At 41.6% G+C, this 14,735-nt stretch overlaps 1 protein-coding gene across 1 annotated transcript in view; it reads left to right on the forward strand.

The window, feature by feature from the left end:
* The window catches only part of lrrc3ca (leucine rich repeat containing 3Ca), a 58,270-nt gene extending 44,932 nt beyond the window's left edge, over window positions 1-13,338 (forward strand). Inside the window, exon 2 of the mRNA XM_048614681.1 lies at window positions 10,400-13,338. Coding sequence (XP_048470638.1) covers window positions 10,488-11,270 — 783 coding nt within the window. The 5' untranslated portion in view covers window positions 10,400-10,487 and the 3' untranslated portion in view covers window positions 11,271-13,338. The remainder of the gene's footprint in view (window positions 1-10,399) is intronic.
* The last annotated feature ends 1,397 nt before the right edge of the window (window positions 13,339-14,735 follow it).

A 14,735-nucleotide genomic window follows, 5' to 3' on the forward strand; every position in this document is an offset into this window, starting at 1 on the left:
AGCACCCAATGGTCATGGCAATTTGCAAAATCTTTAAAAGGTTTTTAAAGGGATCAAGTACTTGTTTGTAAAACTCTGTACCTGGACAGTTTATCACAACTCCACCAAAGACATATGTGTACAGAGTGGGTGAGAGGATTAGCGTACGATCTGATCTACTGGCGAAGGGTGCATTGAAAGGTTAATGAGGATGGGTGAGATATGCCAGAACCAGGAGCCACAGCAACATTATAAACCTCTGTGCCCTCGTGAGGTCTCATCTGTTCCTTGGTCCAAAATCACCACTGACCTATCACCCATGAATGGACATGACTTTATCTTCCTCACTGACCCTTTCCCCAAATTTCCAATGGTCAGATGAGTAAAGAGCACTTCAAGTGTGTTTGTGGCAGACACAATGAATGCCACATGCTACATGTTCAGTGCATATGAAGAAATTATTTCTTGCAATGGAACACAGTATCCGGGCAGACTTTCAGGGATATGTGTGCCAAATGGGGTACAAATCATGTGACGCTGTCTCCACATTATCTCAGATCAAATGATATCATCAAACACACTGTTCACACTATTAAATCACTTGTCCAAAAGTGTAGGATAAAACAAGACAAGATTTCTGTGTTACCCTGTCACATGTCAAAGCCACACTGTGGATACAAAGTTACCATCACCAGCAGAGAACATGTTCAGAAGGCAGGTGAGAATAGTCTCGCCAAGCCACCCACTTATCCACATTTTCCAAGACGCATGATGTATCCCTCGACAAACAAGTGAGGATGGAATGGTACGTGACCAGCATGCAGGTATGGAGCCAACAGCAACAGGACTAAAGGCAATAGTCACACATCCCACAATGGGAACATGGTTACCTGCAGAGGCCTCGAAAGTGTACATTGAGTCCAGATCTTTGGAAGTTCCAATACCCAACAAAGCAGCATTGAGGAGGAACAGAAGCTAATTAAGGGCAGTGTACACTATGCTAACTGCATACAGCTGACACAAAAAAAACACATTATCAGACAATGACTATGTAACTGAACACCAGAAGAGCAAACAACACACTGACAATGAACAGCCAAGGGCAAAATTCACATCTTCAAAAGGTTATACGACAGAAAGATCTGGAAGAGTTATCAAACCTCGAAAATAATATGTGGGCTCTTATCGTTATATTATCATAATATCATATAATATCTCTGTGTGACTAATTATGCTAGTATCCCATGTTCATGTGTTTTCACTTGTGTCACATGAGAGTTATCTTTGGAAAAAAGGGTGATGTTGTATTATCACTTTAAGAGTGATGTCCCTTTAAGAAATCCAATATGGAGTTGAACCTGCACTGGATGTTATCATGTGATCAGAGGCCATAGTCAGTTTGTGGGTTCCAGGATGCAGGCTATATCTAGTAATAGCTTTATAATATCTGTACTAGTTTAGCTGTAAATAAACCATTGGAGATCTTTAAATAAATGTAATCCATGTACCTCATTTGTGTTACATTTGGACCACCACAAGAATGTTATGACATTAAAGGGGGATGGGTCTGGGTGGGATGCTCTGAGGGTCAGTGTGGACTTGTTGGGCTGAAGGGCCTGTTTCCACACTGTAGGTATTCTACGATTTATGAATACTGTAAATCTCACCTAAGTGTGTTAGCTCATTTGCAGTATAATGAGAGAGATTTCCATTCATTCTTTGCTTCAAACAATCCTCATTCTTTCTTGCACTAAATTCATGATGCTTACTGCAGTCCCACTACAAGACTGAGCACAGAAATGAATCTCATCTCATTTTAAAACTTATCCAGTTTAAATCCTTAACCAGTTACACATTCTTGAATTCATTGTATCTGTGATTTATCAGCTGTTGCCTCAGTAACACAAGCTTTAGATAATTCAGCAAATGCTGATGATATATAATTGGATTTCTTCAGTAAGTGAAATTCTCAATGTCCAGTGTAGAGAATTGATTGTAATATTTACTTGAAGAACATATAATGGTTTAAAAATGCATTTTGTATAAAATAATTAAGAAAAACTTCATTCCTCAATATCAGAATCAAGTCATTGAATCTGGGATTAAGAGATATAGAAACTACAATGTGAACTATCCAAGCTGCACAGGGACTCGTTTGCCTTGGCCCTAATATGCTGGATCGAGCTCAAGAAGCAACACTTGAAGAAAACATTAAAATCTCACTGACATTGAGATCCACGCACAGATTGGAAATTGGGATGAACTGTGGTTGGCAAATTATGATTTCCTTTCCTTTCCATTGCTTAGTGCAATGAAAATGATACCAAACTCCTGACATTGACTGGAGAGGCTGCAGGATTACTCATGGATGTGCCAATGACTGATGTGTGGGATGTGCCTGTGTATACAGTTGTTCCTGACACTTTTTGGGGTGAGTGGCAGGAGTTACAGTAGTAAAGGTTTCCACTGATACTATTTCAAAGAACAGCAGGAGTGTTATTCCTGGTGTCTTGGCCAATATCAACCTCACTAAATCAATTAACATCAACTTCAATCAACATCACTAAAAACAGATCACCAGGTCACTACCACATTGCTATTTGTGGGAGTTTACTGTGAGTAAATTGGTTGCAGTGTTTCCTTCATTACAGTGACTGCACTTATCATATATTTTATTGGCTATATTTGGGAAGTCCAGATGTTGATGAAAAGGCAGTATAAATGTAAGTTTTATTTTCCTTTTGCCGCTTTTGTGAGCTGGATATTGAAAGTGCCAGTCTGACTATGAGAGGTGGAGACTGAGGGCAGTAAAGGGGCTGTGCATTACGTCGAGAGCTGAGAATGTATTGTCAGCTAACTGATAGCAGTCTAAAGGCTGTTCAGACCTGCCCAGTCCTTGTTAACTCATAATTAGGTGAGTTTTGCTTTTATCACTCTCTGATGTATTATGTGGAAATAACAGTTTGACTGTTGTACTTCCTAAATCTGTAACACCCTGACGAACAGAAATTGACCTCGCATACCTTTTACAATCAGAAGCTCGTGATCATTGTCTGACTCATGTCCTCTTTGGTGGTATAAATAGAATGAACTTAGCACATTAGGGATATAAATAAGTAGATTTAGCTTTTCTAAGGTTAGAGCTCCAATCAGCGTAAACATTGTTGAGATTCACTGTTCTATCTGCGTTGATGAAAAATCTGTGTTCTCTGCCTGCCTCTCTGCCTCACTCTATGTCCCCCTGTGTCTGAATTGGTCAATTTAACCTTTGCTACCTTCAACACAGACCAGGGAGTGAACACAGAGGCCTTTCACCACTAGTTCTGTTGGACGACTTAGACAAGTTTTAAGTATCTATGCGGGTATGTTGTATGAGGCCTTTGGTAATTGAAAGGGTTAACTGACATTACAAAATAACCTCCACCCATCAACGTATAAAGTACTGTTCCTGGGAGTAGCTAGCCAGTTGTTCTAAGTTGTAGGACCATGTACATTCAGGTACCCAATAGTAATGTGTGCTTGCTCTTGAACCTGCTGTCCCATGAGAGATAATCATGGTTCTTGGATGTAAAGTAACTAACCATCAGATATCATGTAATAACTCTGTTCTGTTTATCAAAATTGAGCCTCTCTTCTGCCGAAGTCTTCATTTTTTTTATGTTCACTCATGGCATATGGACATTTCTGGCTGGCCAGTATTTTATTGCCCATTCCTAGTTGCCCTTGAGAGGTGGTGGTGAGCTACCAGTAATTAAATGAAAACCACGAAGGAGGATTGGTGACGGTGAATCTAGCAAAGGCATGTCAGATGGCTATGATGAACACCCCAGCCCCTACTGAATGGCTTATCCTGTAACTTTTGTGGGTCTGGAGGTTTTGGAAGGGTCACTTTTAACACATTTATATTAGTTGAATAAATAAGAAATCACTGAAAGCTAAGAATGTCAGTGTTTCAGGTATTTGCAAATTTATGGGAAGCTATGCTTATGTATTATGGGCAGAATTCTCTTCCGACTTACCTTAAATTGCAAAGATAGAATATCCTCAGAGAGTGATGTCCAACACAACTTCCATTCTTCACCTTGATTTTTCTTTTCTCTGTCTAGTGGGACCACAACTTGCCTGAATGCTGCATGCAGTTGGGGAGGTGAGGCCCATGACCTATTTTCCTGCTATCTACCCTCTATGACTTGGTCTCTGGTCTCTAGGTCCCAAGGTTAGACTCATGTCCAACAGCAGGGCCTGAGCACAAAATTAAAGCTGAAACTGTAATGTGCTGGGGGAATACTGCACTTTTGGAGGTTTGGTCTGTTAACAACCTTTAGAGATGTTAAACTGAAACCATTCTGGTGGACATAAAAGATCCTATGGCTCTATTTCAAAGAAGAGTAGGGAGTTATCCCTTGTGCCTTCTTGACTAATATTTATCCCTCAATCAACATCACAAAAAATTATCTGGCCATTCTCACTTTGCTCAACGTGGGAGTTTACTGTTTGCAAATTGGTTGTTGCATTTACATTGTCAAAGTAACTGTGCTCAAAAGTGCTTTGTTGACTATAGAGCACTTTGTAACTGCTGTAATCCAGTGGTTATGGAAAATGCTAGATGAATGTGCAAGTGTCTTTCTTGCTGTTGCTCCATCGAACGATCACCAGGAGCCTGGGAAGGACCTTGTGATAGCTACAGGAAGACTTTAAGATGTTAAAATGGAGGAACAGTGCAATGCACTCCTGCCTATAGTTCACCTTGAACCACTTATTTTTACAGGGGTCAAACTGAGGCAAGGCGTTAAATTATTTTCAGAAGTTACAGTTAAATGTATGATTATTACTTATTTTAATCGATCCTGTGCACATGTACAGTGGTGGCATAGTTGTCAATATAACAATCACAGACATAAAATCAGTTTCTAGAATTACAGGGTCATGCTGTTAGCTAGGATCAATTCAATATTGCCTCATGGAACATTTCAATTTACAAAATGAGAGTACGTGCTTTGAAAAGTCGAATTCTTGTAAATTTTTCATATTCAGGTGCTTTTGGCATTTCTTTTTTTATTCATTTGCGGGATGAGGGTGTCACTGGCTAGGGCAGTATTATTGCCCATCCCTTATTGCCCAGAAGACAGTTAAGAGCCAACTACATTGTTGTGGGTCTGGAGTCACATGTTGGCCAGACCAGGTAAGGACGACAGATTTCCTTCCCTAAAGGACATTAGTGAGCCAGATGGATTTTACCAACAATGGATTCATGGTCATCATCAGACTCTTAATTCCAGATTTTTTTTAAAAATTGAATTCAAATGCCACCATCTGCCATGGCAGGAATTGAACCGAAGTCTCCATATCGTTGCCTGGGTCGAATACATTAGGCCGTTGCCTCCCCACGACTTGGATTTTACAAAGACTTACAACATTTTAAAATAAATTTCAATACCTTCATAATAAGACAATCTGCATCTATTGAATTGTCCATAATTTTGCAGCAATTTCCCAATTGGTAGTCTAGCTCAAAAGAGGTAAACAATGCGAGGAATGGAGTGGGAGTAGGAACTCTTTGAGATTTAGGGAAACATATTTTGTTGTAGTAAACTGTAAGGACTTTTATACTTTTTGGGGCTTATGGTAGTTGATTTGAAGGATTTAATGCCAAAACTACAAGACTGTGAGCCAAGCGCTGGAAAGTGGGATCAATGTAGATTTGATGGGCCAAATGTGTGACACCATGACTCCATGGTTAATGCCTCCATTGATGTCGCCTGACAGACTGTGAACACACCCATTTATACGATGTCCTCAGAGCTTCAGTCCAATTTACAGCAGCAGATTGAATCATCCTGTTAGCAACCCTCAGGCCTCAATGTCACATTCCTCAGGTTCACCAGATAAAAATAAAATACCATCCTCCCCATCACTGGAGATATAAACGTTTTTCGGTATCTTTAAGGAGCATTTCACACTAGCCAAGCGCTGCAGAAACCCAACAGAAAATATAGCATCAAATAGTGCCTTCTTGAGGCTTCAGTGGTTCTTCTGCCCATCACAATGGGCGAGGAAGGGGAAAGAGCCGTCATGGGTATTCACCTCCACAATGATTCACAGCAGATTGACTGGATAGGGGCCTTCGCTATTCTGTGGCCACTCGAGGGAAACAATTTCTCTGTCATCACTGATGCTGGTGGTGCAACACAGCACCAGTCTGAGATGTTTAGCATCACTTCACTTCGCCAATGGCTTACCAATGGGAGTTGCAAGGATCAACTTGCTTGTTTAAACTTACGCTTAAATTGGCAGGTTCCTGCCCTTTTGAGAGACTGGCTTCCCAGAGCACGTGCCTTTTTTTAATATGCTGATGTTGATCTACAAGTTTCTCTGCCTTGCCTGTGTGAGCTGCTCATGCCAGCTGGTTGGGAATCTTCAGTCCTGTTCACTCTGCATTTCAATGCTAGTCAATACCAATGAAGTTTTAAGAATCTTTTCCATCTAAATATTGTAGCTGTCAATGTGCTCATTAGTAAATTGTCTTTCCAGATTACCAAATAGAAAAGGCAACAAATAATACATTTAAAAAAAAACATTATTTGTTTTCTGAGGACTCATGAAAGTTCATGTTGTAGGAGATACAGCATGTGCTGTGAGCATTGATGGCACTAGAGCAGAGTTTTCAGGAACTGAATCTGTCAACACATGCAATTGTATGGTCCTTTTTCTAAAAGTAATTTTGTGTTGACCAGGCCAGAATTTAATTGCCCATCCCTAAGTGCCCTTGAGAATCTGGTGGTGAGCCACCTTCTCATATCACTGCACAGTGATGTTGGGAGGGATTCCCACAGTGGTGTTAGGAAAGGGGTCCCAGAATTCAGACCAAGCAGCAGTGAAGGAACAGCAATGTTGCAGTCAGTCAGGTTGTGGCTTGGAGGCAATCTTGCAGAGGTTGTGGTGTTCACTTGTATCTGCTGTCTTTGTCCTTTCAAGGTGGTTAGAGTTGGTTGATTTGGTAGCTCCTCTTGAAGGAGTTTCAGTGAGCTGCTGCAGTGTGAATGGTATGTGCTATGGTCAGAATGCATCAGTGAGGACGGAGTAAACATTTAAGGTGGCTTGGCAACTCCGTCTATAAATCTTCACATCTCTCCATACTTTCTCTGTAAATTGTACCTCTTTGACCACTGGAAGGATATGAGCCTGGCTTAGCTCATTGCTTCAATGGCACATGATTGGTGATGGCCTAGTGGTATTATCACTGGACTGTTATTCCAGCAATCTGGGTAGTGTTCTAGGGACCTGAGTTCAAATCTGCCACAGCTGATGGTGGAATTTGAATTCAATAAAAACAGTCTGGAGTTAAAAGTCTAATGATGACCATGAATCAATTGTCAGGAAAATCACTCTGGTTCACTAATGACCCTTAGGGAAGGAAGCTGTCATCCTTACCTGGTCTGGCCTACATGTGACTCCAGACCCACAACAATGTGGTTGACTCTGAACTGCCCAAAGGGCAACTAGAAATGGGCAATAAATGCTGCCTAGCCAGTAATATGTTCATCCTGTGAATGAATTAAAATAACAAATAGCCTGGTAGGAAGCAAAAGGAGCTGTGATGTGATGGTGGTGCAGTGGAAATGTCACTAGGCTGAGATTCCTGAATATAGGGTTCTGCGGGACATGGGTTTGAGCCCCACCATGGCAGGTGCTGAAATTTGATCAAATAAAAATCTGGAATTTTAAAAGAAACGTGAGACTAATTGTGACCAGGACCACCAGAAAATGTGGTTGAAACTTAACTGCTTTCTGGGCAATTAGGGATGGGCAATAGTTAGGGTCATACAGATGTACAGCACAGAAACAGACCCTTCAGTTCAACTCGTCCATGCCGACCAGATATCCTAAATAAATCTAGTTCCATTTGCCAGCATTTGGCCCATATCCCTCTAAACCCTTCCGCTTCATGTACCCATCCAGATGCCTTTTAAATGTTGTAATTGTACCAGCCTCCATCACTTCCTCTGGCAGCTTATTCCATACATGCACCACCCTCTGCTTGAAAAAGTTGCCTCTTATGTCCTGTTTAAGTCTTTCCCCTCTCACCTTTAATCCTATGGCGTATAGTTTTGGACTCCCCTACCTTGGGCAAAAGACCTTGGGTATTCACCCTATCCATACCCTTCATAACTTTATAAACCTCTATAAGGTTACCCCTCAGCCTCTGATGCTCCAGGGAAAATAGCCCTAGCCTATTCAGCCTTGCCCTGTAGTTCAAACCCTCCAACTCTGGCAACATCCTTGTAAATCATTTCTGAACCCTTTCAAGTTTAACAACATCTTTCCTGTAGCAAGTAGACTAGAATTGAACACAATATTCTAAGAGTGGCCAAACCAATGTCCTGTACAGCTGCAACATGATCTCCCAACTCCTATAATCAATGCACTGACCAATAAAGGCAAGCATCAGAGGGGAGGCGATGGCCTAGTGGTATTATCACTGGACTGTTAATCCAGAATCCAGAGATCCAGATGACGTTCTGGGGACCCGGGTTCAAATCCCACCATTTGAATTTAATAGAAATATCTGGAATTAAGAATCTAGTGATGACCATGAATCCATTGTCGATTGTCAGGAAAAACCCATGTGGTTCACTACGGTCCTTGAAGGAAGGAAGGAAGGAAAGTGTCATCCTTACCTGGTCTGGCCTACATATGACTCCAGACCCACAGCAATGTGGTTGACTCTCAACTGCCCTCTGGGCAATTAGGGATGGACAATAAATGCTAACCAAGCCAGCAATGCCCTCATCCAGTGAATGAATAAAGAAAAAAAAACACTACCAAATGCCTTCTTCACTATCCTGTCTACCTGGGACTCCACTTTCAAGGAAGTATGAACTTGCACCCAAGATCTCTTTGTTTAGCAACACTCCCTAGGGCCCTACCACTAAATGTATAAGTCCTGTCCTGGTTTGCCTTGCCAAAATGCAACACTCTCATTTATCTAAATTAAACTCCATCTGCCACTCCTCGGACCATCGGCCTATCTGATCAAGATCGCGTTGTACTCTGAGGTAACCTCCTTCACTGTCCACTACGCCACCAATTTTGGTGTCATCTGCAAACTTACTAACCATATCTCCTATGTCAAAATCATTTATATAAATGATGGAAAAGCAGTGGACCCAGCACCAATCCATGTGGCACACCACTCGTCACAGGCCTCCAGTCCGAAAAGCAACCATCCACCACCTCCCTCTTTTTCTTATATTCAAGCCAATTTTGTATCCAAATGGCTAGCTCTTCCTGGATTCCATGTCTAACCATGCTTCCCAGTCTACCAGACTTGCTGGTCTAGCCAGTGATGCCCCTATCCTGTACTGTGAATATGCTGGTCACTCTACTTATGGAAAGATATTAATACATTGGAAGCAGTTCAGAGAAGGTTCACTAGACTAGTACCTGGAATGAGCAGATTGCCCTATGAGGAAAGATTAGACAGATTAGGAGTGCATCCTCTGGAATTTGGAAGAGTCAGAAGTGACTTAATAGAAACATATGAGATCCTGAGGGGACTTGACCTGGTGAATATTGAAAGGATGTTTCCTCTTGCGTGAGAATCTAGAACAAATGGTCATTGTTTAAAAATTAGGGGACGCCCATTTAAACTGAGATGAAGAAACATTTTTTTCTTAGAGAGTCTTGAACCTTTAGTATTCCCTTCCTCAAATGGCAGTGGACGCATAATCTTTAAATATTTTTAAGGCAGAGATAGAATATTGATGACAAGAAGATGGAAAATTATCAGGGATATTCAGGAATGTAAAGTTGATGTTAAAACCAGATCAGCTATGATCTTATTGAATGACAGAGCAGGCTGAAGGGACCGAGTGGTCATTATTGTTCCTTGTTCATTTCCTGTGAATGAGCAAAAAAAACTGAATGGCAGGAATAAAATGGCGTAGGAAATCTGCTTTATTAAAAAGAAACAACAAAGTCTTTGAAGAATCGATGTATTTGCAATGTAGGTATTGGGAATAAAAGACAGGGCTGGTTAAACTCAGCAGGTCTGGCAGCATCTGTGGAGGGAAATGTTTCAGTTTGACAACTATACATTTAAAACATCGAGCTGAGGCGTTAACTCTTTCTCTCCAGAGGTTGTGTGACTGGCTGAGTAATCACTGTAGGTTTGCTTTCCTTTCAGAATTCCAGCAGTACTTTGTGTCGGTCTTGGGCAAGTAGTTTGGACTAAATTTTCTTTTCCTTCAGTAGAATCAAAATCCAGGAGCAACACGTAAAAAGTGTCAACAGTAATTGATTGAAAGCAGCAACTTGCATTTATGTAGCGTTTTAAATGTTGGAGCACACTTCTTGGGAGTGCAGTCAGACAATCATCTATCCTGACCCATGCTAAACTTGTTTGTTTCCCTCCTTTCAGATTGGAGAGCGCGTTTGTAGAAGGTCCCACGGAAATTGGGCTGTATTTTTGAATCGGAGGATTTCCAAGAATATGCTGATGCCGCAGAATGGAGCTGAGGAACCTACTCCTGCGGCATTCTGTCGCTATGTGGCTGCTTTTACAAAGCTTTGTCCTGATGACCTTTTGCTTTAACTCAGCGACAACATGCCCGAAAGGCTGTTACTGTGCAGAACCAGAGAAGAAATTAATTGTCCGCTGCAGTGACATGCACCTGAGGGAGGTCCCCAAAGACATTCCAAATAATACTTGGAAGCTGTACCTTGATTCCAACCAAATAACGTCTATTCCACGTGATGTGTTCAAGGATCTGCGGGATCTGGAGGAACTGGATTTGTCCAATAATGCCATTCAGCACTTGGAGACTGGGGCATTCCGTGGTCTAAATGAAAGCCTGAAGATTCTGAATCTCTCACACAACAAACTGGAAACTGTGAATGAGGACGTGTTCAGCAAACTGAAAGCAAGTATAAAACTCTCAGGCAATCCCTGGTTCTGTGACTGCAGGCTGCAGGAAATGATTAAGACGGTGAACATTAAGATTGGGTTGTCCAACGACATCATTTGCGCGACTGCCTACCCAGAGGAGCACGCCAAGAAGTCTTTCCTGGAGGTTGCGCACCATGTGAACTTCTGTAATGTTCACAAAAAGACCACCGACGTGGCCATGCTGATCACCATGTTCGGCTGGTTCACCATGGTCATCTCCTACCTGGTGTACTACGTGAGACAGAATCAAGAAGATGCAAGACGACACCTTGAATACTTGAAGTCACTGCCCAGCAAGCAGAGGAAGTCAGAGGCCTCCTCCACCATTAGCACAGTGGTGTAACACGACACGCTGAGAGGTGAATTCTGGGGTTGCGAGAAGAAAGAAGAATGAAACCCACTGGTTCAAGATCCGTGACGCTGTAAAGATCCAACTGGGACGAGTCAGCATTTGGAAACCCAGTGGACCACAACTCTGGCCCCCATCCTCCCTCACAAAACTCTCATGTGGAAAAAATATGGGTCGCCAGAAGTAACTAGTATTGAATATGCTAACCTTCTGCTCAGTATTGTACTGAGGTTGAGGTCACAGTCAAGTCTACCCACTAATATGAAAAATACTGTTATTGCCTTATGCTGTTGAAAACTAAGGAATGAGCCAGTAACAGGAGGAGAATAAGCCTGTTTCCAATGTCTTCTGAAGGACTATTCTTCCATTTGAGTCAGCCAAGGTTTAGCTCCTTCTTAGTCTCTGTCTTTCATTCTTTCTGTTACTAAGCATCCCTGGGTTTTGGAGGTCTGTGTCCAGCTCATACTAATCCATAGTGATTTTGACAGTTGGCAGACCTAATAACTGAGAGAGTGATACGTGGAGCAGAAAAGTGTTTTCCTGGCAGAATCAGAGGGACTCATTTCAAGTTGAGGACGTTGGTGCCGTACTTCCTCAAAACCTATGTTGCATCAGTCCTGAAATGGTTCAAAATATCCTGTATCACAACATGCAGATTTGGTTGAATACTGTGGGCCCACAGCTAAAGTGTAGAATATCTAAACTGACAAAGGCGATCAGGAGTTACTTATCTGTATATACTGTATTCGCCTTCTGTTCAAAGTTCTGTAATGTGGGGTGGAGATGCAGGGAAGAGAACTGACTCAGTGATGGTACAGCAATTGGAGCAGTACCTTCTCAGGAGCTTGTTTGTAATCAGTGTCATTTTCTCCACTAATTGGTTTGTGCTCCCTTGCTTAAAGAGCTATGGTGACTGAGTACTGTTTACAATTGAGCTCCTTGTTGCACTGACCTGCCTGCTCTATTTTCTTGCTTATGTCCACACTCTTGTGTTCATTGGCAATGCTTGAGGGGTTGACTGGGCACCAGTGGGGTAGTGTTGGTGAACTGGCGTGCATCATCAACCCTCTGGGATGTTATTTATATTTTTCCTAGTTTATTGTGGTGTCCCCCTCAGATGGGGGCACTTTCCTTTTAATTGATTTTAAAAAAAAGAAATTTGATTGCCCATTATAAAGGAAGTAGAATTGTGCTCCTTATCCACAAATCAACAACAGCAAATTTTTCTTTCTTACCCAGGGCTCAGAGTGAAAGTTGCACTGTCAGGGATGGTTCATGTTGGAAAGCAATGCATTTATACAGATTTGCTTTGTTGGGATTAGCTGTATCTGCATCTTATAAGACCAAACACCACAATACCAATTCCTGCCATTAAGTGATTGGATTGATGCTTCACAAATGCAGGATAAAAGAATAAGTTAAGCCTGAGCAGCCATGTGCAATTTGGCCTTTCAGCTAAATAACCCAGTGAGACTCAGCTTGCTGGAGTTATATTCGGAATGAATTATAATTTCAAATCTTTGATCTAGTTTCAATTCCAATATTATTCCAGACTTCTTGGAAACCCAGACTGAGATTGTCCAGTCCACCCAGGTGCCTTAATTTGCCTGTCCTGATAGTAATATTTCTAACATAGGTGTACCAGTCATAAGGGCACACAGGACATTACAGCCATGATAATGATCTGGGTTGGGCATTATCGGCATGGACTGGTGAATGGAAATTCCTGTTTGACAAATTTGTTGGAGTTTTTGTGAAGATATTACTAACACAATTGATAAAGGTACTCTTAACATTCCCTTCGAGAGGGCCACAATATCAGAGCATGAATGAACTACAGAGGCTGTATAAGGCTCTGGTCAGACCGCATTTGGAATATTATGAGCAGTTTTGGGACCCCTATTTAAGGAAGGATGTGGTGGCATTGGAGGGTCTTCAGAAGAGGTTTACATGAATGATTCCAGGATGAACAGCTTGTCATATAAGGAGCGGTTAAGGACTCTGAATCTCTACTCATTGGAGTTTGGAAGGATGAGGAGGGAGATCTGATTGAAACTCACAGAATACTGAGAGACCTGGATAGAGTGGACATAGAAATGATGTTTCTACTAGTAGGGGAGAATAGGACCTGAGAGCACAGCCTCAGAGTGAAGTGATGACCCTTTAGAATTGAGATGAGGAAGAATTTCTTCAGCCACAGGGTGAATCTGTGGAACTCATTATCACAGAGGGCTATGGAGGCCAAGTCATCTAGTGTATTTAAGACAAAGATGGATAGGCTCTTGATTAGTGACTGGATCAAGGGTTACAGGGAGAAGGCAGGAGAATGGGGTTGAGAAATACATCAGCCATGATCAAATGGTGAAGCAGACTTGACAGGCTGAATGTTCATATGGATGTCGTATACTTAGATTTTCAGGAGACTTTTCATAATGTCCCTACAGGAGACTGGTTAGAAGGATTAAAGCACATGACAAGAAGGGAATGTACTGGTATAGGTTGGCTAACAGACAGATTGTGAGTGTAAGTGGGGCTTTCTGGAATTGGCAAGCTGTAACTAGTGGGATATGGGAAAGATCAGTACTTGGTCCCCAGCCATTCACAATATATGCCAATGATTTGGAGGAAGGGACCAAATGCAATATTTTCAAATTTTTAGATGATACAAAGCTAAGTGGGAATGTGTGTTGTGAGGAATATATAAAGCAGATTCAAGAGGATTTGGACAGGCTTAGTGAGTGAGCAAGAACATCGCAGATGGAATATAATGTGGAAAAATGAGAGGATATTTACTTTGGCAGGAGGAACAGATGTGCAGAAAATTTCTTAAATAGTAAGAGGTTGGAAAGTGTAGATGTGGGTGTCCTTGGTAAGTCACAGAAGGCTAATATTCAGGACCAGCAAGCTATTAGGAAAGTTAATGGAATGTTAGTCTTTATTGCAAGAGGATTTGAATACAGGAGTAGTGACATCTTGCTTCAATTGTATAGGAGCTCGGTTAGACCGCACCTGGAGGACCGTGTGCAGTTTTGGTTTCCTTCTCTCAAGGAAAGATATTATTCCCATGGAGAGAGAACAACAAGGTTCCCCTGGCTTGTTCCTGACTATCCTGTGAAGAGAAATTTGGAAAACTGGACTTGTGTTCTCCACGGTATTGAAGAATGAGAGGGCATCTCATTACAACCTACAAAATCATTAAAGGGGTAGACAGGGTAAATGCAGGTAAGATGTTTCCTATGGTTAGCAAATCAAAAACTTGGGGCACAATTTAAAACTAAGAGGGATACCACATAGGTCTGAACTGAGAAGAAATAATTTTACTGAGAATGTTGTGAACCCTTTGAAATCTGTATCAAAGAGGGCTGTGGAAGCTCGGTATGTGAGTATGTTTCTGGTAGAAACTGATAGATTTTTGATTATAGTGGTGTTCACAGTTATGGGGATGGGGTGGATAAAAGA

The sequence above is a fragment of the Rhincodon typus genome, chromosome 30, assembly GCF_021869965.1.
Source record: "Rhincodon typus isolate 14 chromosome 30, sRhiTyp1.1, whole genome shotgun sequence".
Taxonomy (NCBI): domain Eukaryota; kingdom Metazoa; phylum Chordata; class Chondrichthyes; order Orectolobiformes; family Rhincodontidae; genus Rhincodon; species Rhincodon typus.